This window comes from Pipistrellus kuhlii, unplaced genomic scaffold (assembly GCF_014108245.1).
Source record: "Pipistrellus kuhlii isolate mPipKuh1 unplaced genomic scaffold, mPipKuh1.p scaffold_m20_p_25, whole genome shotgun sequence".
NCBI classification, from domain to species: domain Eukaryota; kingdom Metazoa; phylum Chordata; class Mammalia; order Chiroptera; family Vespertilionidae; genus Pipistrellus; species Pipistrellus kuhlii.
Window position 1 is genome coordinate 8,562,897 of NW_023425524.1, and position 21,878 is coordinate 8,584,774.

At 52.0% G+C, this 21,878-nt stretch overlaps 1 protein-coding gene across 2 annotated transcripts in view; it reads left to right on the forward strand.

The window, feature by feature from the left end:
• Positions 1-21,878, forward strand: part of KIF26B (kinesin family member 26B) — a 286,996-nt gene that overhangs the window by 172,050 nt on the left and 93,068 nt on the right. Inside the window, exon 1 of one of the 2 annotated variants that reach the window (XM_045587135.1) lies at positions 21,543-21,802. The exons of the other annotated variant lie outside the window; for it this stretch is intronic. Within the exon in view, the coding sequence (XP_045443091.1) occupies positions 21,783-21,802 (20 nt within the window). The 5' untranslated portion in view covers positions 21,543-21,782. Of the gene's footprint in view, positions 1-21,542; positions 21,803-21,878 lie in introns of those variants that run through there. 2 annotated transcript variants of the gene reach the window in all.

Consider the following 21,878-nt stretch of genomic DNA (forward strand, 5'->3'; position numbering starts at 1 on the left):
TGGGGATATAAATCTGGGCTCATTGGCATAGAGACGGTGCTTAAAACCACGGAACTGAGCAGGGTCACCAAGGCTCCCATTCATCTTAAGGACAAAATAACATAAACGTGGAGAGGACGGTAGTATTTTCTGTTTATTGAGATCTAACAATGAGCGCAAGTCATAACGGAACACACGCATCACAGATAAGCTTCTCTAGGAACTCGTGTGTTCCATGGTTGAGCTGCGTCCGATATGTACACGTTTCTACGTGCTGGCACCCAGGGTGCGCGTGCAGGAGTCATCGGTGACCCCTGGGGCCTGGGCATCCCTGGTGGGTGTGGTCCCTTCCTTCCCGCTCGTTGTCCACGTTTGGGTTATTTTTCTGTTCTCTTACATGCGCCGTGCTTTGCAGGAATGATTGTTTGGCTGAAACGTTGGTCAAAAGCGGGTGGCAACTTTACCTGCCAGTAACTTGACTCGTTGGAGGGCAGAGGATGGTGAAAATCAACCCTTGCTGAAACCGGTTTGGCTCAGTGGATAGAGCGTCAGCTTGCGGACTGAAAGGTCCCAGGTTTGATTCTGGTCAGGGGCATGTACCTTGGTTGCGGGCACATCCCCAGTAGGGGGTGTGCAGGAGGCAGCTGGTCGATGATTCTCTCTCATCGATGTTTCTAACTCTCTCTCTCTCTCTCTCTCTCTCTCTCTTCCTCTCTGTGAAAAATCAATGAAATATATTAAAAAAAGAAAATTAACCCTAACCCTTGACGTTTTTAGATGACTGACCACTGTACCAAGGCATCAAGTCATCAGGGAGAGCCAAGTGGGATGCTGGCTGGCCCGGAAGGCATGTCAGGGAGGAGTAACTGTAGACCTGAGGGATGCAGCCGGGAGGAGATGGAAGGGAGGAAGAGGGGGAGTTATTATCGGGTATTTGAAAGGGCACAGACGTGTATGTGGCTCTAGAGTCTAGACAGAACTAGGATTCCTGGGTAAGGATTACAAATAGATAAATCTCCATTTAAATGGAACTTCTCTGCACCCACCACTCTGTTGGCATAGCGTATGTCAGCGGGGTGACCACCAGTCAGGGGCACAACCAGAGAGACTTTCATGGGCCAGGACGTCTCACAGCTCTGCCAGCTTATGAATCCCATGGGTCTACTAAAAATTGCAAGATGGCGACGGCGCAGTGTTAAACCTAGTATGAGGCCTGGACAAGCCGGCGTGCAGAAGCCCTGAGCTGCTCTGCAGGTCGCCTCTGCTGGTGCTCAGGGCAGTGGGGGGGCTGGGGGCAGCCTTCCCTCATCTTCCTTTTGTTTGTTTCACATTTTTTTTATTTTCTCAGCATTGTTGAGGTATAATTGACAAATTGTAAGACACTCAAAGTGAGCATCGTGATGGTTTGAAATACTGACACATTGTGAAAGGATTCCCATCTGGTTAATCATCGCATCCATGCCCTCACGTATTTCTTTTTTGTGTGTGTGTGCATGAGCATGTGTGTGCGCGCGCATGTGTGTATGCGTGTGCATATGTACGTGTGTGCATGTGTGTGCACGTGTGTGTGTGTGTGTGTGTGTGAACATTTAAGCTCTTCCCTCTCAGCATTTTTCAATTATCCAGTAGAGTATTATCTTCTCTAATGACCATGTTAAGGCCTCGTGCATCTTATCGCTGCAAGCCTGTCCACTCCCCCACGCTTTCACGGGTTCCATGCCCCTCGCCGTGGCATCGGTGAAGAGTTACAGGAAAGGTGGGTTGGTCGTCCTGAGACCCGGACCCTCTCCTCCAACCCGCAGTTCTTGGTTGGGCGTCTGCTTCGTGTCCTCCGAGCATGAGACTGTCCTGCTGGTACCGAGCCTTCTCTCCTCACTGCTTTGCTGGCGCCTGTCAGGCTCACGTAGCTTGAAAAGCCGCCCCCAACATCCCGGCCACGTGATAAAAAAGGAGCCAGAGGCTTCCCACCCCCCTGACCTGGGACCGCCGTTTTGCCAGCAGATCCCAGGGGGTCTACACTCCCTGCAAACACTGACCGAGCAGACCCCGGTCCTCGCAGGCCAGGCAGGTGCCAGGGAACGTGCGGGGAGGGGCTGGCGGGGGCTCCTGCCACATCTTGGGCTGGGCAGGACCCGGAGCCCAGCTCCTGAAGGAACAGCCTCCTGGGAGTGATCCCCCATTAGCCTGGAGGACCCTGGCACCTCCTGGCGGGTCTGAGATTGGGGTCAGATCTGGCCCAGGGATCCCTGACCGCCTCCAGCCGCCTTCTGAGGGGCGGAGACGGAGTCCCGGCTGGCTCTGATGCAGACAGACTTCCAGGGGAGGGAAGCGCTCCAGCTGTAAGAAGATTATTATAATCATCCCCAGGCACCGCAAGGGGCCCCATTTGCATTTCAGACGCCGAGATCAGAGGGCAGATCGCTCGGAGGTTAATTTTGTGGGGGAGTCCTTCACCACGGAGGCGGGCGACGGGTTCTGTGCGCCCCGGGCCGGGCGTGCAGCGGGAAGATGCAAAGACCCCAGACGAGGAAGATGAAAGCTCCTCTAGGGCTCTCCAGCGAGCCTGCCGCACGCGCTTTTATTGGCAAAGGGCCTCCCGCCTCCATCTCTGAGGACCCCCGGGGCTCCTCCTCGTGCATTTCAGGGATGGGAAGGCAGGTCTTCCTCTCTGGTCCCAGCCGCCCCGTTCTGGCAGCTCGGCCTCCTCACTGGGGTCCAGGGAAAGGCTGCGTGTTGATCATCGCACACGTGCCCATCATAAAGCAGTCCTTCCCTCAGCACTGCAGGCCTTTTCTCGGACAAACTTATTGAAACGCAGCCCGGGGGGGGGGGGGGGGGGGACTAATGCATCCTATTCATCCCTCAGGAGCGGAGGAGAGAGAGAGCCGCATTGGCTAAATTGCAGTTGCATTTAATCACGAAGAGACATGGACTGGACTCGTGATGCTCACTCAGGGAAGATGTTTCTGCCTCCCGGGAGGAAATCGGAGGGCCCATTTTCTTTTAAAAATGATCCAATCGACGATCAGGTCCTGGCGTGGAAACCCACGAGGTGTCCGGCCGCACGGGTTGAAATGACGGGCGACAGCCCGCAGGCATCCGCTCCGCTGCTCACGTCCCAAGGCAGCCAGACGCCCTGCGTCTTAAATGTATTTTTATTGACTTCAGAGAGAAAGGGAGAGGGAGAGAGAGAGACATAGAAGCATCCATGATGAGAGTGAATCATGGATCGGCTGCCTCCTGCACGCCCCCTACTGGGGATCGAGCCCACAACCCGGGCATGTGCGCTGACCGGGAATCGAACCGCAACCTCCTGGTTCACAGGTTGATGCTCAGCCACGGAGCCACGCCAGTCGGGCCAGACTCAGTGCACGTTAAACACAGGATGCATCCCTTTCAAAAGATTTGATGGTAGCGTGTGCGAGGTTTATAATTTTTTAAAGCAAGAAAACGTGTGTGTCCCATTCCTGAGTCCTGGCACTGGGCTAAGAACTTCATATTGAAGTGAATAACCTGATCTTATCGAAGGAGAGACGGAGGGCCAGGGAGGAGAGCTAACCTGTGCCAGGGCAGGTGGTCGGCAAGCTCATTAGTCAGCAGAGCCAAATATCAACAGCACAACGATTGAAATTTCTTTTGAAAGCCACATTTAAAAAATATATATTGTATTGATTTTTTCACAGAGAGGAAGGGAGAGGGATAGAGAGTTAGAAACATCGATGGGAGAGAATCATCGATCAGCTGCCTCCTGCACACCCCCTACTGGGGATGTGCCCGCAACCAATGTACGTGCCCTTGACCGGAATCGAACGTGGGCCAACACTCTATCCACTGAGCCAAACCGGTTTCGGCGAGAGCCAAATTGTTAAAACTTAAATTTCTTCTAACACCACTTCTTCAACATAGACGCGCCCTGGCCGTGGTCTTCTGTGGAAGAGCCACACTCAAGGGGCCAAAGAGCCGCCTGTGGCTCGCGAGCCGCGGTTTGCCGACCCCGGCTCTACACGACCGCACTGCGGGTGAATCTCGTTCTCTGTGTCCGAGCCTCTCACGTGTCACCGCGGCGCCGCCTGCGGAGAATCGTGCCGCGGTCAGGAGTCAGTGTCAGCTCTCCTGCTCGGACACACCGAGGTTGGCCTCCGCCTTGAGGTTGAACTTGGCGGGAACGTGGCCGCGATGGAGGTAATGCTCTCTGCCAGGGGTGGACCCAGCCCAAAGGGTCTTCTCTGACTGGAGTCACCATTTCCATCCCCAGCCTAAGTGTTCCATCCCTGGGGACTTCGGCGCGGGCCCCACGCCACCGCTTCCACCGAGCACATCTTACCACACAGTCCTCATCAGTCCAAGCCTGTTAGCGGGCAGCAGAATAAGAAGCAGGCAGTTTGATACAAGCGTCTCATCAAAAGCAATGCCCAGCCGAAACCCATGTGGCTCAGTGGATAGAGCGTCCATCTGCGGACTGAAAGGTCCCTTGATTCCGGTCAAGGGCATGTACGTTGGTTGCGGGCACATCCCTGGTAGGGGGTGTGCAGGAGGCAGCTGGTCGATGTTTCTCTCTCATGGATGTTTCTAGCTCTCTATCCCTTCTCCTTCCTTTCTGTAAAAAAAAAAAAAAATCAATTAAATATACATAAAACAAAACAAAACAAAAAAACAAAAGCAGTGCTCATTTTCCATTCATGCTACCTCTGGATTTTTTTTTTTTCTTCCTCAGTATTGAGTCCTTGGGAGATGGTGGGCAGCATGAATACATTGGGGGATATTGGAGGGCGGTTTTCCGTTACCTCTCGTGTTGTCTGTGAGTCTTTCTCTCAAGAATCCCAAGTCCTGCTGAAACCGGTGTGGCTCAGTGGGTAGAGCATCAGTCTGCGGACTGAAAGGTCACAGGTTCGATTCCGGTCAAGGGCATGTACCTTGGTTGCAGGCACATCCCCAGTAGGGGGTGTGCAAAAGAGGCAGCTGGTCGATGATTCTCTCTCATCGATGTTTCTAACTCTCTATCCCTCTCTCTTCCTCTCTGTAAAAAAAATCAATAAAATATATTTTTTACAAAAGAAAAAGAAAAAAAAGAACCCCATCCTTTGTGCATTCTCAGTTTGTAAAATACACTCCCATTGTAGCCGGAGACATAAGAAGAGAGAAGGAACCGTTGTTCCGAAGTATCTATAATATCGGCAAATCACTCAGATTCTTGTATTTTTCCATTTTTTACAGAAAATCCGGCCTCGTGGCCATCTCTTCCATAACAAAGGATTCTTCCTCTTTCGTTTTGTTGCTTAGATTGGCGTTCACCGCCTGAGAAATCGCCGAGCAGATTTAATTCTGTTTGTTCTTTCTTTGGAGGCAGCGCGTTTCTTCTCTGCTAGAATTACCCAAAGAATGAAATGCATTCCAACCAGAGACGGGAGGGCCTAGACACGTAGGTCAAAGCTAACACGTAAGTGGCTTTGTCTGGCGGGTATCCGCATTTTTACATTTCTCTCCCGGGCGGGAGATAAACGATATATTGCAATTTCAGAATTACAAGCAGTCCACATTAGGGATGGCCGTTGTTTCTTGTTCCTCGGATAGAACAGCATCTGGTTTCTTTGTCTAGGCCCGGGGCATCCTGCTCACGTGCAAGGCAGCAGGGGCACAGGTGACCTAAGTGTCCTGAGCCGGACGCAGCGTGTGGGGCCCTAACGTGGGTCAGGTCGGCAAAGCCGGCTGGAGCAGTGTGTCACCAAGCCTGGAGCAGTGTGTCACCAAGCCTGACAGGGGCCACAGCCTCTGGAGCTCCTTACGGAGGACAGAAAGCAGGGAGCTCTCAACAGCAGGAGGGATTGAAAATCCAGCAAAACGAGTTCTGGGTCAGGTCTTTTTTTTTTTTTTAATATATTTTATTGATTTTTTTATTGAGCAGAAGAGAGAGGGATAGAGAGTTAGAAACATCGATGCGAGAGAATCATCGATCAGCTGCCTCTTGCACACCCTCTACTGGGAATGTGCCTGCAACCAAGGTACATGCCCTTGACAGGAACTGAACCTGGGACCTTTCAGTCCACAGGCTGACCCTCTACCACATGTGTCAAACACAAGGCCCGCGGGCCAATTCCGTCCCGCCAGGCCTTGCAATGTGGCCCGCACCGCACTGTCATCACTGCACTCCGCTGCGTTTCCATCACAATGATAGTTTATGACTGTTCAGTAAACCATTCGGCCCACGATTTAGGCTGGATTTTAGATTTTGGCCCCGTCTCTGATTGAGTTCGACACCCCTACGTCTATCCACTGAGCCAAACCGGGTTTAGCTGGGTCAGGTCTTACCGCTAAGATACTAAGCTTCTCTTTTCTTTAAAAAGTTTTTTTTTTTTTTTTTTTTTTAATTTATTTCAGAGAGGAAGGAAGAAGGAGAAAGAGATAGAAACATCAACGATGAGAGAGAATCACTGATCGGCTGCCTCCTGCACGCCCCCCACTGGGGGTTGTGCCCACAACCAGGGCATGTGCCCTGACTGGGAATTGAACCATGACCTCCTGGTTCCTAGGTTTATTATGCTCAACCACTGAGCCACACTGGCCAGGCCTAAGCTTCTTTGACCTCAGTTTCTCCGAGAATAAAATGGAGATAATGGACCAGGAAATCTCTTACGTTCCTGCCAAGTGTAAGTTTAAGGATCCCATGCTGTCTGCGTTCACAGGAGGGCACGCTACAATGGATGCTCTCTCACTCTCTGCACCTGGGGTGGGGGAGAGGGAGGGGCGGGGAGCAGTCCCATGGAGCCCCCTGAGGACAAGGGCAGAGTCCTGCCAGTCTGGTCCAGGAAATGCCACTTGGCTGTCTTTCTAGATCCTCGATGCATTTCACTAAAACAGACTCCAATTCCAATATTCTCTTAGCTTCGGGCGATATCAATAAGCTGTGTGAGCCTTCGTCCGAAAAGGAGAGGGCGGTACCCAAAATACAGGGCTCTGCTGTCAGCTCCAGGGAGACCTTCCGGTGACCCCAGTTCCTCGTTGTGTGCAGTGAGAACAGTAAGAAAACGGGGCTACATCAGGCCAAGAAAAAGCCCAACTGACAATAGTTCTCATGTTTCCAAAGGAAAACAAAGGCGCAAAACCAGAGCAGAGACTTTGATGCCAAGGGCATTTGCATTGATCTTTCGCTGGATGCTCAGGTTGCTCCCCATCTGGCTACTGTGAGTAATGCTGCAGTGAGCTCAGGGGGCCCGAGTCAGCTGGGAGCTAGAACTTAGGGGGCCTGAGTCAGATGGGGGCTAGAACTCAGAGTGGAAGTGGCAGATGGGGGCTAGAACTTAGGGTGCCCATGGTGGCTAGAACATAGGGTGCCCGTGTCAGATGGGGGCTAGAACTTAGGGTGCCTGAGTCAGATGGGAGCTAGAACTCAGAGTGGAAGTGGTAGATGGGAGCTAGAACTTAGGGTGCCCATGGCAGATGGGAGCTAGAATGTAGGGTGCCCGTGTCAGATGGGGGCTAGAACTTAGGGTGCCCGTGTCAGACGGGAGCTAGAACTCAGAGTGGAAGTGGCAGATGGGAGTTTGACATATCGGTGTGATCACTTCGTAAGTTACATGGATGGTGAAGAGCCACATCGTTGTCCTTTGTGCCCACACTCCGACAGCCCCTGCCAGTGGACACCCCACAGGCAGGTGGGAGCAGCAACCATTGTACGTTTGAGTGTAGCTGTAGCTCAGCTCCACATGGGAGAGGCAGAAATTGGGTGGAATTAAAAGGATAAATAAATAAACCCATAGTTATCGTGGGGGCTTTAACACTGCTCTCAAGAATTGATAGGACAGCCGAAACCAGTTTGGCTCAGTGGATAGAGCGTCGGCCTGCAGACTGCAAGGTCCCAGGTTCGATTCCGATCAAGGGTATGTACCCTGGTTGCAGGCACATCCCCAGTAGGAGGCGTGCAGGAGGCAGCTGATCAATGTTTCTCTCTCATCGATGTTTCTGACACTCTCTCTTCCTCTCTGTGAAAAGTCAATAAAATATATATTTTTAAAAAATGTTAGGACAGGCAGACAAAGAAACCAACAAGGACATAGAGATCTGAGTAGCACCTTTCATTCCCTCACCGAGTGATGGACACTGACCACTCAACGTGGCCCCGCCCAGTTCTTTCCCGAATCCCCCACGTTGACAGGCTTGCTGGTTCAAAATGCAGGTAAAAAGCCTGACTTCATCCTGACTCTGTGTTTTGGACCCAGTTAAGCTAGAGATTAATGACAAGGGGGAAAAAAAGAAAATATCCAAACCTTTGGAAAGGAAGGAATGTCAGTGGGAATTGGGCACTATATTGAAATTCAATGATAACGAAAAGCTTGCCTATCAAGTGCTAACTATCTACCTACCTAACTAACGAACGAACCATTCTGCAGTGTGACTGAGGCACTTGATATGTTAACTAACTATCCCCAGAGGGTAAATCATGATTAGTCCACACATATAACCCACTATCCGTGCGCCAGGACTGTGTTTTAAAGTAAATTGCTGACAGGGTCACAAGAATGGAGATCATTATAGCAAAGCCAGTGTTTTAGGTGAGATGTCCAATTATTAAATAAAAAAATAGTGCTTAGATGAAGCTATGGTGAAACACACTTATTTTGTACTCATTCATTCAAACCACAGACCCCCCCCCATCATGTTATATTCACCCATCTAAAAAATAATGCAACTGAACGTGTAATGCCAGCATTAACGTGTAATTTCTCAGCATTCCAGCATCACTTATAATCTTCCAAGCTTCCATCTCCTTCCACGTCTGTGGGTCTCTCTTTCCCATGTGGGAGTCTTCCTGTGAGCAGAGGGAGGTGGGCGAGATGAGAGCCCAGTCTGCCACACGTTAAGTTCTAATAGTTCAACCCAAAAGGTTTATCACAATCAGAGACCCGAGGACAGCCAGTGCTGAAATCGCCCTGATGGGCAGGTATCAGTGTTGGCTCCCGGAGCTTAATTAGAAGCTAGTGGAATATTATCATTTGCTCCGCCAGGACAATCTTCACTGGAGAGGCAGCTGAGCTAAGGAAGAACAGGCTAAACACAGAGGCTGTGAGCCACGTTGGAAAACTGTGTGTTCCCCGTGTCTCAGAGGAAGGGAGCAGTGGGCGGGTCCAGCACTTGACGGACTTCTCCCCAAGGGATGGTTTCTGTGAAGCGCTATCTGATGGCACCCAGTCATCTATGCCGGGCTTCCTGAAAAGCTAGGGTGGAACCCTGGCTGGTGTGTCTCAGTGGGTTGGGCATCATCCCATTCACTCAAAGGTTGCCGGTTTGATTCCATTCCCGGCCAGAGCACCAAGTGAATAAATTGTCCTTTAAATAAGAGATAGAAGTAGAGAGATATACATACATACATACATATATGTATGTATGTATAATTATTCATGTTTTCATGTAGTTTCCTATATTAGGCCTTCTTGTCCAAGTATAAGCATTGCCCACATATACAAACAACTTCCTACACACTGTTATGAAGCGAAGAAGCTCGAGAACATTGTCCCTCAACTATGTTATAGAGTGTAATGCTACATTACAGTGAACTGTAAGGCTTTCCAAAGCTGCTCAATTTGCTTATTTCTCTCTTTCAAGCCTTGTGTGACACACATGTAAAGTTCTAGGCTACTTTAAGTAAATAAAAGAGGTTTCATACACTGTTTAATGTGTTCTTAACTCTAATTAAGGATTTTCTATAGATAGGTATATATATACCTATCTATAGAAAAGAGTAGATTGAAGATTCATGAAGATTCAATGCATGAAGATTCATGCAAAAATGAGCCTTCCTTCACCTGTCTGCCAGCACCATCTTCGTTCCAGCCCAGAACTTTCTGCTTTCCCATGCTGCCCAGAGGCCTGGAGCTGCTGGGGCGGCCTGGCCGCTTGGCGCCTGCATATGCAAATTGACCTACCATCTTTGTTGGGTTAATTTGCATACTCACTCCTGATTGGCTGGCGGGTGTCACAAAGGTACGGTCAATTTGCATGCTTTTCATTTATTAGTGTAGAAGTGTAGATGGTGCAGAATGTGACGTTTCCTTCCTCTCGGTAATGGCGTCATTAATATTTAACTCCCTTTTAGCCTGGAGTTTTCAATAATTTAGTCACTGTCCTCACGAGCTGCACCTGGGAGGGGCTTGTCCTGTCCGTTTGCCTCTTGTCCTGACCTCCAGGGTTCAGACTCTGAGCGTCCAGGGCAGAGAGGGCAGGAGCAAGGCTAGCCTCCCTCTTGCCTGTCCCTTGCCTCCCTGAGCTGCTCTCCCGGCTCCCGCTGCCCTGCCCTGCATCAGGTAGTGAATATGGATGAAGAAGTGTGTGTAGGGGGGGCCGGGGCGCGGAGGGCGGGGAAACGAGCAGGTGCCCTTTAAGAGGTTGCCAGACGAGCATGGCGACTGCCAAGAGAACTTTGCATTTTTGTGCCCGTTTTTATCTCCGTCAGCTCTCTTTCCAGCGAGGCCAGCCAGGGCTCGGGTTCCCTGTGCTCGGGGAGAAAGGTGTGTGGAGGCTCCCGATGGGGGCAGTGCTGTCTGCGCCCGGCGGTGACCCATTAGAATGTGAGCGAGAACTCAGCATGAGTGTGTGTGTGTGTGTGTGTGTGTGTGTGTGCGTGCACACACACGCGAGCACAGACATGCATCCTTGTGGCTGCCTCCCCCGAGAGGGTCACAACACATCACAGGCATAATCTAGGACCCAGGTTCCAGGTTAATCCAACATCATCCGAGTATGAAGGAGTTAGATAAGTCTGCCCAGACAGACGAAGGTACGCGGCCGAGGCTACTCGGTGGGTGAGTTTGGAGGTCAGATCCATCCTGCACACCGCCTTCCCGCCATGCTCCCCGGGAAGGCAAGGGGATAGTGGCGTCTGATTTTGCTGCTTAGGCCGGGCCAGCCCAGTCGCTGGAGGCACCCCGCTGACCCGCAGCAAACAGGTGCCTGCTGATGCGCGAAATCTCTGCGACCGAGACGATTGCACTCGCAGATGTTCTGGATCTTCACTGACAAGCCAGGCGGGGGCCAGGCCTTGGAAATCACCTGGTTCCCGGACATGCTTCTCTGTCACGACCTGGCTTTGCACTGACTCTCATGTGGCTTTCAGACCCACTAACCGCGGGCCTGGGGACAGTGGACGGGGAAGCAGCTTGCTCGGCTGGGATTCTGCCTGCGGTATTCTGTCTGGCTGGTGGGATAATGGGTGCCAGGTGAGTGGCGTGGAAGCCGTGCAGCGGTCCCTTCCCTCAGGGGGTCGCTCCCTCCTCCTGGTTTGGGGGAGCCTCGACGGGAGGGAGCGTTGCTTTCCTCCCTGCTCCCCGACTCTCCAGCGCACAGTTTCCGGCTGGGCAGCTGCCTGCCAAACATTGGGACGCAGACTCTCGCTAAGGACATGGGGGTTTTCAGACACGTGCGGTAGGCACCCCTCCCTCCGCCCAGAGCGGGCCCTCCCAGGCTCCCTCCCAGACCGGGGAGCTCAGGAGGAGGATGCTGACTTGCCTCCGGGGCCAATGTGCCTGGCTGAGTCCTGGGAGTGACAGTTGTCCCTTTAGAAAGTGTTTGATCTGAAGAAACATGCCCGGCCGGCGTGGCTCAGGGGTTGAGCATCGACCAGTGAACCAGGAGGTCACGGTTCCATTCCCGGTCAGGGCACAGGCCCGGGTTGCAGGCTCGATCCCCAGTGTGAGGTGTGCAGGAGGCAGCCGATCCATGATGCTCTCTCATCGGTGATGTGTGTCTCTCTCTCTCCCTCTCCCTCGCTCTCTGACAACAATGGACATATAAAAAAAAAGAAATAGTATTGCTCGTTTGGCCCACATCCTGATTCCTAACGAAGACTCACGTGCAGTCAGTGTAGCTCACGTCTGAGGCCTGAGGTCTTCAGACACATCCTGAGTTTTCCAGTTAGAAAGAAGGTGTCACTCTGTGCAGTACACCCTGTTGCCCTGTCCGGCCTGCACCCCGGGTTGAAAACGGGGCTTGTGGTGATGACACCTGGCGGGACACCTATAGACATGCTCAGCGCCCGGAGCAAACTGGCAGGCGCGGAGTCTCCTCTCACCAGTAACGTGGCAGAGACGGACTCCGGGTTCCACCCTAACTACCGGGAGAACATTCCAGACGGGGGTGTGCGTGCTCCTCGGCCTTGACCAGAGCCAGGCTGGCCCTGGGCCAACTCGAGGGTCACCCAGAATTCAAGGGGGGATCTTGCAGAGCTGGGAAGGGGCCTCAGGAGGAAGGGCGAGAGGCTATGTAAGAATAGGGTGAATTCATTGATTTGTGTCTTTCCGTGAAGGGTCAAGGGGAAGCTCCGTCCCCATCCCAATTCTTGCTCCTTGCTTTCTGGAGCTCAGTGGCTGCCTCCGTTCCCCTGGCAACCAGGGGACAGTGTGCATGGGACCAGGACTCCGTGATGGCACAGAATCAGACAGGCGGGGGGCGGGGCACTGGGCACTGCTAACCATTAGAGACCAAGCATTTTCGGTGCTTTCCCTCAGCATCCTGGCGGCCCTTGGCTCGGCACTGTTCTCCCCATTCTGCAGACAACACAAGGCCTTAGAGGACTCAAGTCACTTACACAAGGTCGTTGAGTGTCAGGTGTGGCCGAGGGGACCCTAAACCCAGACCGCCTGGCTCTCCGTCCTGGCTTTGCCACTGAGTAGTCACCTGGAGAGGAGCTGGGAGCTGCCCTGGGTGTCAGTGTCTCCCCCTGAAGACTGAGGGCAGTGACGCACTTTGCAGCGTTGTGACGAGGTTACATGAGCCCATAGACAGACAGCCCTGGGCCTGGGCCTGGTGTGGGTCCGGGCTGCTTGGGGGTCTGTGGTCTCGGGGCATGGTCTCAGCTGCGCTGAGAGATTTCCTCTTAGAGTTGGGGTGATCCCAGGGCTCTTGGTTACCTCTTGTTCTGTGACTTTACACAGGCACATGGAGCAAACTTCCAATGTCTCTCACATCTGACAGGGATGACGGTCCTGCCGTAGTGGACAAAGGGATCACGAGGTGTTTTTTTATTTGTTTGTTTGTCTGTTTGTCTGCAGAGCACTTTGTAAGGGGAGGCGAATTGCTGTCCTGGGCTAGTCTTCAGAATTCATGGCTCAATTAGACTCTGTGACGTGAAGTAGACACAGTTGCAGTTTTGCTAAGAGCAGCCACGAAGTTGGAGCCTTTAGCCGTCCACGCCAGTCCCGGCGCTTCCCCACACGCAGGCGCAGGCTGTTGAGCCTTTTGCTAAATTTGGCTGCTCCACCGTCTTCGGCATGCACACGCTGTGCTTCTCTGGTGTGCTGGTGACTGCTGCCTGCTGCACTCACACCAGCTCGGCTTGGGGAGGGGGGTCCTCTGAGCACCTGGCCGCACAGACACCACCTGGGGCAGCAGACTCTCAATCTACAGTCTCCGGGCCCCGCCACATCCCTCAGCGCTCCTTCCCGAGAGAGTCATGCTATCCATTGGTTTATAACTCCTCCATGCCAGAGCTCTTTATGTCATGATTTCCACCAACTAGAGACTCCAAGCTTCATGAAAAACCAGATAAAACATACCTCCTTTCTGCCCTGGCCGGCGTGGCTCGGTTGGTTGGGCGTCATCCTTTGCACCGAAAGCTTGCTGGTCCCACCTGGGTGCAGGCTCAGTCCCCAGTAGGGGGCGTGCAGGAGGCAGGTGACCAATGTGTGGCTCTCACATGGACGTTTCTCTCCTTCTCCCTCTCTCTTCTGCTCTCTTTAAAAAAACAATAAAGACCCACATATTTTCTTCCATCTTTTCAAGCTCAAGATGGAGTGAGGAGAAGAAGCAACAATTATTCTGGAAAACCATGAGTAGTTTACGTTAGACTGCAAGCTCAATGAGGATCAAAGCTAGGCTGGTCTTATTTCTGGCACTCCATGCAAATTTGGTGGAAGGAAGCAGAAAGGGAGGGAGGGAGGAGGGAAGGAAGGAAGGGAGGAAGGAAGGAAGGGAGGGAGAGAGGGAGGGAGGATCAGTTATGATTATGAACATTATCTGGGTAGGGAGAAAATGCCTCCAGATCAGGAGAGAGAAGTGAAATGTCAGCAGGACTGAAGGACCCAGGACATCAGCTGGTACCCAGTCCTTCCTCGCCATGAGGGGGGTCGCCCGGAAAACAATCTATATTGATTAGAAAGGCACCTTACAGCCAACTATTTTTAAACCACACATCCCTTTCCCTAATTTGTCTTTTAAAGGTTACATCTAGGATTTCCTGTGTCAGTTTTCCTCATGCTTATACCTCCTTAACACGTAGATCTCATGTCCACTTGGCTGTCTGGAATATGAATTAAACTCCTAATTTGTACAAAATGCCACCATTCCCGGTAGTGCCGGTCATCCTGCAGACACCACACGTCAAGTTAAGATACTGGCTTTCCCCCCCGAATGGCATTTGCATTCTTTAAAAGTGCTTCCTCTTCCCCACGCAGATCTAACTAAATATTAGAGGTATTTGACCTTTCCTTGGAAAAGAAATGTTTGATGTCCCGACGCTCCTCACAAAAGACCTCTGTTCTCAAACGCGTTCTGTGGAGGGGATTCCTCAGTTCTTTAGAGAGAGAGAAAACCCTCTCTCAAGTCCCCGGACGGAGGGAAGATCAAGGGCCTCGCAGGCCCTCTCCATTGTGGTCCCTGGAAGAAAGCGCCTCAGCCCCCACCCCATCTCCCCCGGACAGACCAATGGGCGTGGAGCTGGGTCGTGGGGGTTAGTCTGGCCTTGCCTGGGCGGCTGTCTCGCCTTGGGAAGGTGTGAGCATGTCTCCTCTCCCGTAGGCCCTCAGCCACACTGTAGGGTTTGATGCCACATGGCTCCTCGGGGGCCCATCCCAGGGGTACGAGGTGTTTTCTGAGAGTCTCCTAAGTGGGGTGCAGGGGCTCCCCGAGGGAAGGAGCCTGGTCCTGCCCGGTCATTTTCTTATCCCCCTCGGGGCCACTGAACACGTACCAGTTCCCAAGATTTCAGAGCATCCAGTCTTCTCTGCCCGCCTAGCAGGTGTGGGCAGGGCCAGGGAGCTAGGTCGGGGGACAGGGCCTGGGTGGGTGGGGTGGAGGGGCTGGGGAGGGGTACAGGGCAGGTTTGGCTGTGGCATAGAGGTGGCCCTGGGCTCAGTTTTGCCCAGTAGCTGACTCCCACCCATGCTCACTCCCCCTCCTCTGGGCATAGCCCTTCATTCTATTAGAACTTCTTAACTCCTTCCTGCCTCCATTTCTGCACACTTTCCTCCTCCCTGCTCTCTGCTCTGCTCTCCTCCCTCCGTTAACACTGGTGCTGTGCCAGGGCTGTCCCCGCTCCAGCACGAGGCTAGGGAATTGGCTACAAAAGACAACAGGAATCTACAGAGAAAATTGTAGGATTTAAATATCTTAAATGGACACATTCCTAACTTTTTAAAAAATATATATTTTATTGATTTTTTTTTTACAGAGAGGAAGGGAGGGGGATAGAGAGTTAGAAACGTTGATGAGAGAGAATCATCCATCAGCTGCCTCCTGCACACCCCCCACTGGGGATGTGCCCGCAACCAAGGCACATGCCCTTGACCGGAATGGAACCCGGGATCTTTCAGTCTGCAGACCGACGCTCTATCCACTGAGCCACACCGGTTTTGGTAGCATCCCTAACTTTCTACGGAAAGACAAACTGCATAATGACTTACCTCTGGGAAATTAGCCAATAAAACATAGTGTTTTAAAGGGGAAAAGCTAAGCCCAGGCTTCACACGCTCCACAGCTCCACACAGGGCAGAGGGAAGCTCTCCTCGTTAGCAGACGTGGGATCCATATTTGGGGAGAACTGAGGGCTTGAAGATGCAGAGGGCAGAAGACAAGGTCCATGTATAACTCGCATCACATATCACACTGCCCCTCCTTCGCTCACACTTTCTCTTCTGAGCAGCCTAGATCTTGGAAAATAATTACAAAACATACATGCAAACTGTGTGGACTTGATGGAACCATACGTTGCTTTTTAACCATCCCTGTGCTGTACTTTCAGGATACACATGACTCAGTTTTGTCTTGGTGTCTTTATTATTATTTTTATTTATTTAAAAAAATATATTTTATTGATTTTTTACAGAGAGGAAGAGAGAGGAATAGAGAGTTATAAACATCTATGAGAGAGAATCATCGGTCAGCTGCCTCTTGCACACCCCCTACTGGGGTTTGTGCCCGCAACCAAGGTACATGCCCTTGGCCGGAATAGAACCTGGGACCCTTCAGTCCGCAGGCCGACGCTCTATCCACTGAGCCAAACCGGTTTCGGCTCGATGTCTTTAAATGACTAAGGATTTCCCAAAGTTCGGTATTTTCCCTGGGGAAATTTGCAGGTAAACTTAGGTCTAATCCTTTTAGAGTTTTAAAAAATTCTAACTGTTTGCTCATCACCGCTGAACATCCTTCCTTGCATACGAATACATGCATGTTTATATAAAATGCATCACTAGATCTTTAGCTTCTTGGGTTTCTTTTCTTTCTCATTACACTGGGAATAGTATTTCCTTGTAAAGGAAATAAGAAAATAGCTTCTCTCGGGCTCCCTGCGGACCCAGTGGGGTCTAATCTCTATGCCTCCTACGCCAGCCCTTGTCACCGGGCCTGGAGCTGGGAAGGGGGACACAACTGCAGGCCACACTGAGGAAGGTCGCCCATTTAACCGAAAGCTCCTCTCTCTACGTGGCCATCTTAAATTCTTTTTTTTCTTTTTAAAAATATTTTTATTGATTTTTTAACAGAGAGAAAGGGAGAGAGCTAGAAACGTCGATGAGAGAGAAACATCGACCAGTTGCCTCTTGCACACCCCCTGCCGGGGATGTGCCTGCAACCAAGGTACATGCCCTTGACCGGATTCGAACCTGGGACCTTTCAGTCTGCAGACCGACGCTCTACCGCTGAGCCAAACCGGCTTCGGCAACCATCTTAAATTCTTCCCACAACCTCATAAGTTAATAAGTTACCAGATCTTCCAGGAAACAGTTCTTAATTCCCTCCTCATTGATGCAGTTTTCAATGTGCACAATAAGAGGAGCCTGTCACTCCATCTGTGTCCTGTTCCTGTCTTTATATGCGAGTTGATTGGATTTTTCCAAGTTAGTGGGTGGCCGAGGGCACACGCCGTTGTTCCACGTTTTGGGGTCCTCGGAGGACGGAGCATTATAGCCGAGGGGAGGGGTCTGTGGGGCCCTCTGAACCAGTGGTTCCCCAAAATATGGCTCCCGGGAAAGCCTCGATTTCAAAGGAAATCCTCAATGGAGATAACGGGTAAAGGTAGGGCGTCTCTGGTGGAAGGGGGATCGCACTTCCTGTGCCACCCAGAGCTCATGGCCTCTCATTTCCTCCAGACACGGGAACTCAGGCCTCGAGGGAAAATCAGTCACCCGGCATTGGGGGTCGGGGGGAGGGGTGATCGCTTCTTGTTGTCTTGCAGCAACGACATCTCTAGAAGCACCTGTGTGGGGATTGCAGGCAGCTAAGCGGCAATGACTGAGGGGGAGGGGCTCAAGGGCACCACGCTCTGTCCCAGGGGGCTGCAGGCTGGGTTCTCTGCAGACGGACACTGAGGGGGAGCTGGCCAGCAGAATGTTTATTATTAACACCCAGAGGAATGATGGCGCCACACAGGGACGCATGGAGGACAATGCCAAACTGCCTAAGGGGCCCCACAAAGCCTAGGCCAACCCACAGGGGCACTCTGGAACATAAAGGGCCCTTTGTAGTGCCTTTCTTGGACTTAATGGCTTTCCTGGACCCTTGAATCTTCACCACCATCCGCCTTTGGGTGTGGCCGCCCTGGGAAGGCCACGCTCCTGGGAAAAGTGGCTTTTCGCAGCGGAGGCAAATCCTGAAAGAGCTGACAGCTGGAGGCTGGCTGTCCACAGCTGGGACAACAGGACCTCCCTGGAAGCAGGATCTAGAAGGCACATCTGTGTCCTTGTCTCCGCTGCCGAGGCCGCTGGGAGTTGTGGTGAGCACAGGGCAGTGGCGGGGAGGATGCTGGAGGCAGTTTCCCAGCCTCCTGCTGGCCCACCCAGGACTTCTCCTGAGGGTTTCCCAGCGCCCTCGTGCTGGGTGTGGTGCTGGCTGAGCAAATGTTTTGACAAAGAAGTCACCCCTCAGATGGCTGCCCCTTTGTGTTGTAAGATGGAATCCCGTGGCTGGTTTTCATTTTCACCCCTGTTTCACCACGCTTAGCGGCATTTCCATCTGGAGGGCTTCCGTTGGTACAGTGGCAAAGGCAGCGGTTTATGTGTGGAAGATTTGGGTTCTAGAGCTCATTCTGGAAGTCATTAGTTGTGTGACCTAGGGCAGGTCGTTTACCTTTCCTGAGCCATGACTCCTCAGTTGTTCATGGGGGACTTGATACTAAATAAAATGCTTTGAAATGAAAACAGTATTTGAAATGCCCTTAAATAATGATAAACTCCAGAGTTGTTTTGGGCCCTCTTACTCTAGCACTCATCTAACCATCCTTCATTCATATATTCACTCATCCATCCATCCTCCCATCCAACTCATCACCCCTCTATCCATCCTCCCCTCCATCCATCCACCCATCCACCCATCCATCCATCCATCCATCCATCATCTACTCCTTCCATCCAACCACCCAACTCACCAACCCTTTGTCCATCCACCCCTCCATCCATCCATTCACTCATCCATCCATCCATCCATTCACCCAACCATCCATCTACTCCATCCCATCCACTCATCCATCCATCCTTCATCCACTCCATCCATCCATTCATACATATATCCACCCATCCATCCATCTATCCAACCAACCATCCAATCATCCAACCATCTATTTACTCAGTCCACTCCATCATCCATCCATCCATCGTTCACTCCATCCACCATCTATCTATTCCATCCTTCCATCCATCCTTCCATCCATCCATTCATTCATCCATTCATCAGTTCATTCAATTATTACTGTGAGTGATTCCTAACTTTTCATTTATAATTGCTCCAAACTTCTTAAGCCAAATCAATGGGAGATCTTGTTTTCTGCTGATGTTCAGCAGCCCAGCTGTGTCCAGGACACCGCTTTGCCACCACTGATGGTGAACGTGAGGCCATCTGAGCCCCGAACACATCCGCTTATCAGAAACCACCTCCTCAACATCGCACATCGCCTGGGCTCACGTGCTCCGACGCTTCCTTTGCTTTTCGTCCTGTTAGCGCTAGGTCAGTTCTTTGCGATTTTTTCTCTCTTCATTATCCACTAAGTCCTAACTTTCTATTCCAACTCTCAGATGTTATAACTTATTGAAGTTTTTTGTTAAGTGTATTATGCACACCAAAATAGTCTATGGAACATTGACAGAGGCTCAGTTTAAAGCCCACTCATGGAGCAAATGTCTATGTATCAACCACCCAGGTTAAGAAACACGCTTATGATACATTTAGCCACTTCACCAGTGCATGCCCACCACACCCCCCGTTTTATTTATTTATTTATTTATTTATTTTTATTAAATTATTTGTGTACATATCTTACTATTCCCCCTTCCATACATACCCTTCCTCCCCAGAGTTTTGTGTCCATTGGTTGTACTTATATGCATGTATAGAGTCCTTCGGTTGATCTATTATCTCCCCCAGATCTCCCTACCTTCCCCGCTGTAATTTGACAGTCTGCTTGTTGCTTTATTGTCTCTATATCTATCTTTTTAACCAGTGCATGTTTATTGAGTGCCTACTTTGTGTCCAGAATTCGAGGATGTATAGCACCGACTGAGAGATCATCTAGTTTATGTGAAACAGCTCACCGCCATGTAACGGAGGAGAGAGACTGGCTGATGACTATCAGTGTGCAGAGTGCTTGCCGTGAGACATGCCAGCAAATGAGACTGCGGACTGAGTTTTCAGGGATGGTTTGTCGGGGGAAGAGGAGCATTCTGGGAGTTGATCTGGGAGTTATTAGCTGTGAGAACACGTGGCCTGTTTGGAAAGTGGCAAGTCATTCCTCCTCGTAACTCTCAGTTAGTTCCTGAGATTCTCTCTCCTGTTCACCCCCACCATGTTAGCTGTATTCTGTCCCTCCACCCTCCACCAATGCTGGCTTCTCCCAGGTGCTCCTTGAGAGCCTCTTCTCATTTCCTTCCTTCTTTCTTTCCTTCTTTCTTTCTTTCTTTCTTTCTTTCTTTTTTTAAAAATATATTTTATTGATTTTGTACAGAGAGGAAGGGAGAGAGATAGAGAGCTAGAAACATCGATGAGAGAGAGTCATCGATCAGCTGCCTCTTGCACACCCCCTACTGGGGATATGCCCGCAACCAAGGTACATGCCCTTGATCGGAATCGAACCCAGGTCCCTTCAGTCCCCAAGCCGATGCTCTATCCACTGAGCCAAACCGGTTTCGGCTCCCCTTCCAGTTTTCATTCATCCGACCGCTCCCTCAGCACCGATGACGGCATGGGTCTTCATGAAGGTCACCAGAAGTTTGCCTCGGACTCACCAGAGGGGCTGGGGAAACGGCCGGGCCTTTGGGGAAGGGTCCAAGGCCCCGTGTTGGGAAGATTGGGGCCATCGTTGGAGAAACACGTGTAGAAAGGGAGAGCGGGAGGGAACATTCAGGAACACGTCCCAGGTGGTCTTGTTCTGCCCACCTTCATGGCTACCCCTTCCAGCGTGCCTGGTAGTTCTTCCTCCTCCTACTTCCCCCCCCCCCCCCCCCGCCACCTCAGAGCCCCATGTGTGCGTGTCCCTGCTCCATGCACTCCGTCCCTCGGCATAACCTGTGCCTTAAGCTCTGTCTGTGAGTGTCCTGGGCTGTAGTGCCACAGACAGTGGCGTGTGGCAGGCGGAGCAAGATTGACATCACAGGAAAGCCCCTCCTCCCCTCTCTGCCTTCTTCTTTTGGGGGCTCCTTTTCTGAGGCAAGAAAAAGAAACAGGACCCCCCATAGCTGGGGAAGGCATGATCGAGGATGGGGCCAGAGGCAATGGGCTGCCGCTTGACATGCACTTCCATCACCGGGAGCATTTGAATCCTTTCAAGACGTGTGAACTGCCAGACAAGACGTATTTACGGAAATTCACGTGTGTAGATGTTATTCCCGTGGGGACGTTTGCCTGCATGCGTGTCTACACGTGTTTACATACAGGGATGCCCACGAATCCGGCCCCGTGGTGCCGTGGGCTTTGTCTGCCCTGAGAGTGGGTGTGGATGGGAAAGGAAAGATGTGAAACATGCATGTTGCGTGTATGTGTGTGTGTGTGTGTGTGTGTGTGTGTGTGTGTGCTGCTCCTGTGCCCAGGGAATTCCCGAGCTCCTATGGCTAATGGGAGTTTTAGCGAGTGTTTCTGCCTCTGCCGGGCTCTCGCCGCCTCCCTCTCCCCGGCTCTCCCCTCCCTCCCGCCCGCCTCTGCTCTCCCCTCCCTCTCTGGGAGATAGCGGGCAGCAGAGGGAACTGGCAGGCAGCCTCCGGACTGGACTGGCAGCTCCCAGGCGCGTCCGCTCCCTCCATGCCCTGTTCCTGGAGGGAAAGGCGATGCCGGGGCTGGGGCTGGGGCTGAGCTGGCCGGGCCGGGTGGCCGGGGGAGCCGGGGGCCAGGGTCCTGGCTGAGCCGCAGGCTGGAGGGGCAGGAATGCTGCAGAGGGCTCTGCTCTGAGAACCCCAGGCCCCCATGGATTTCGGGATTTCCCAGCCTCTTCCCCTTCCCCTGGGCTCTCCCCTGCCTCCTCCTGAGATGGCCGGGGCCTGGGAGCCGCTGGAGAGGAGCTGTGCCATCGCCGAAGGGGAGGAAGGGAGCCTGGTCTTGCTGACGGACGCAGCCGGGATGTCTCAATGATGGACTGGGAGGCGGTGTAAGTAGCGGGTGTACGCGCTCCTGTCCTCGGATGCTCTGTCCTCGGGGCTTTTTCCTTCTGCTGTAACTTCTCC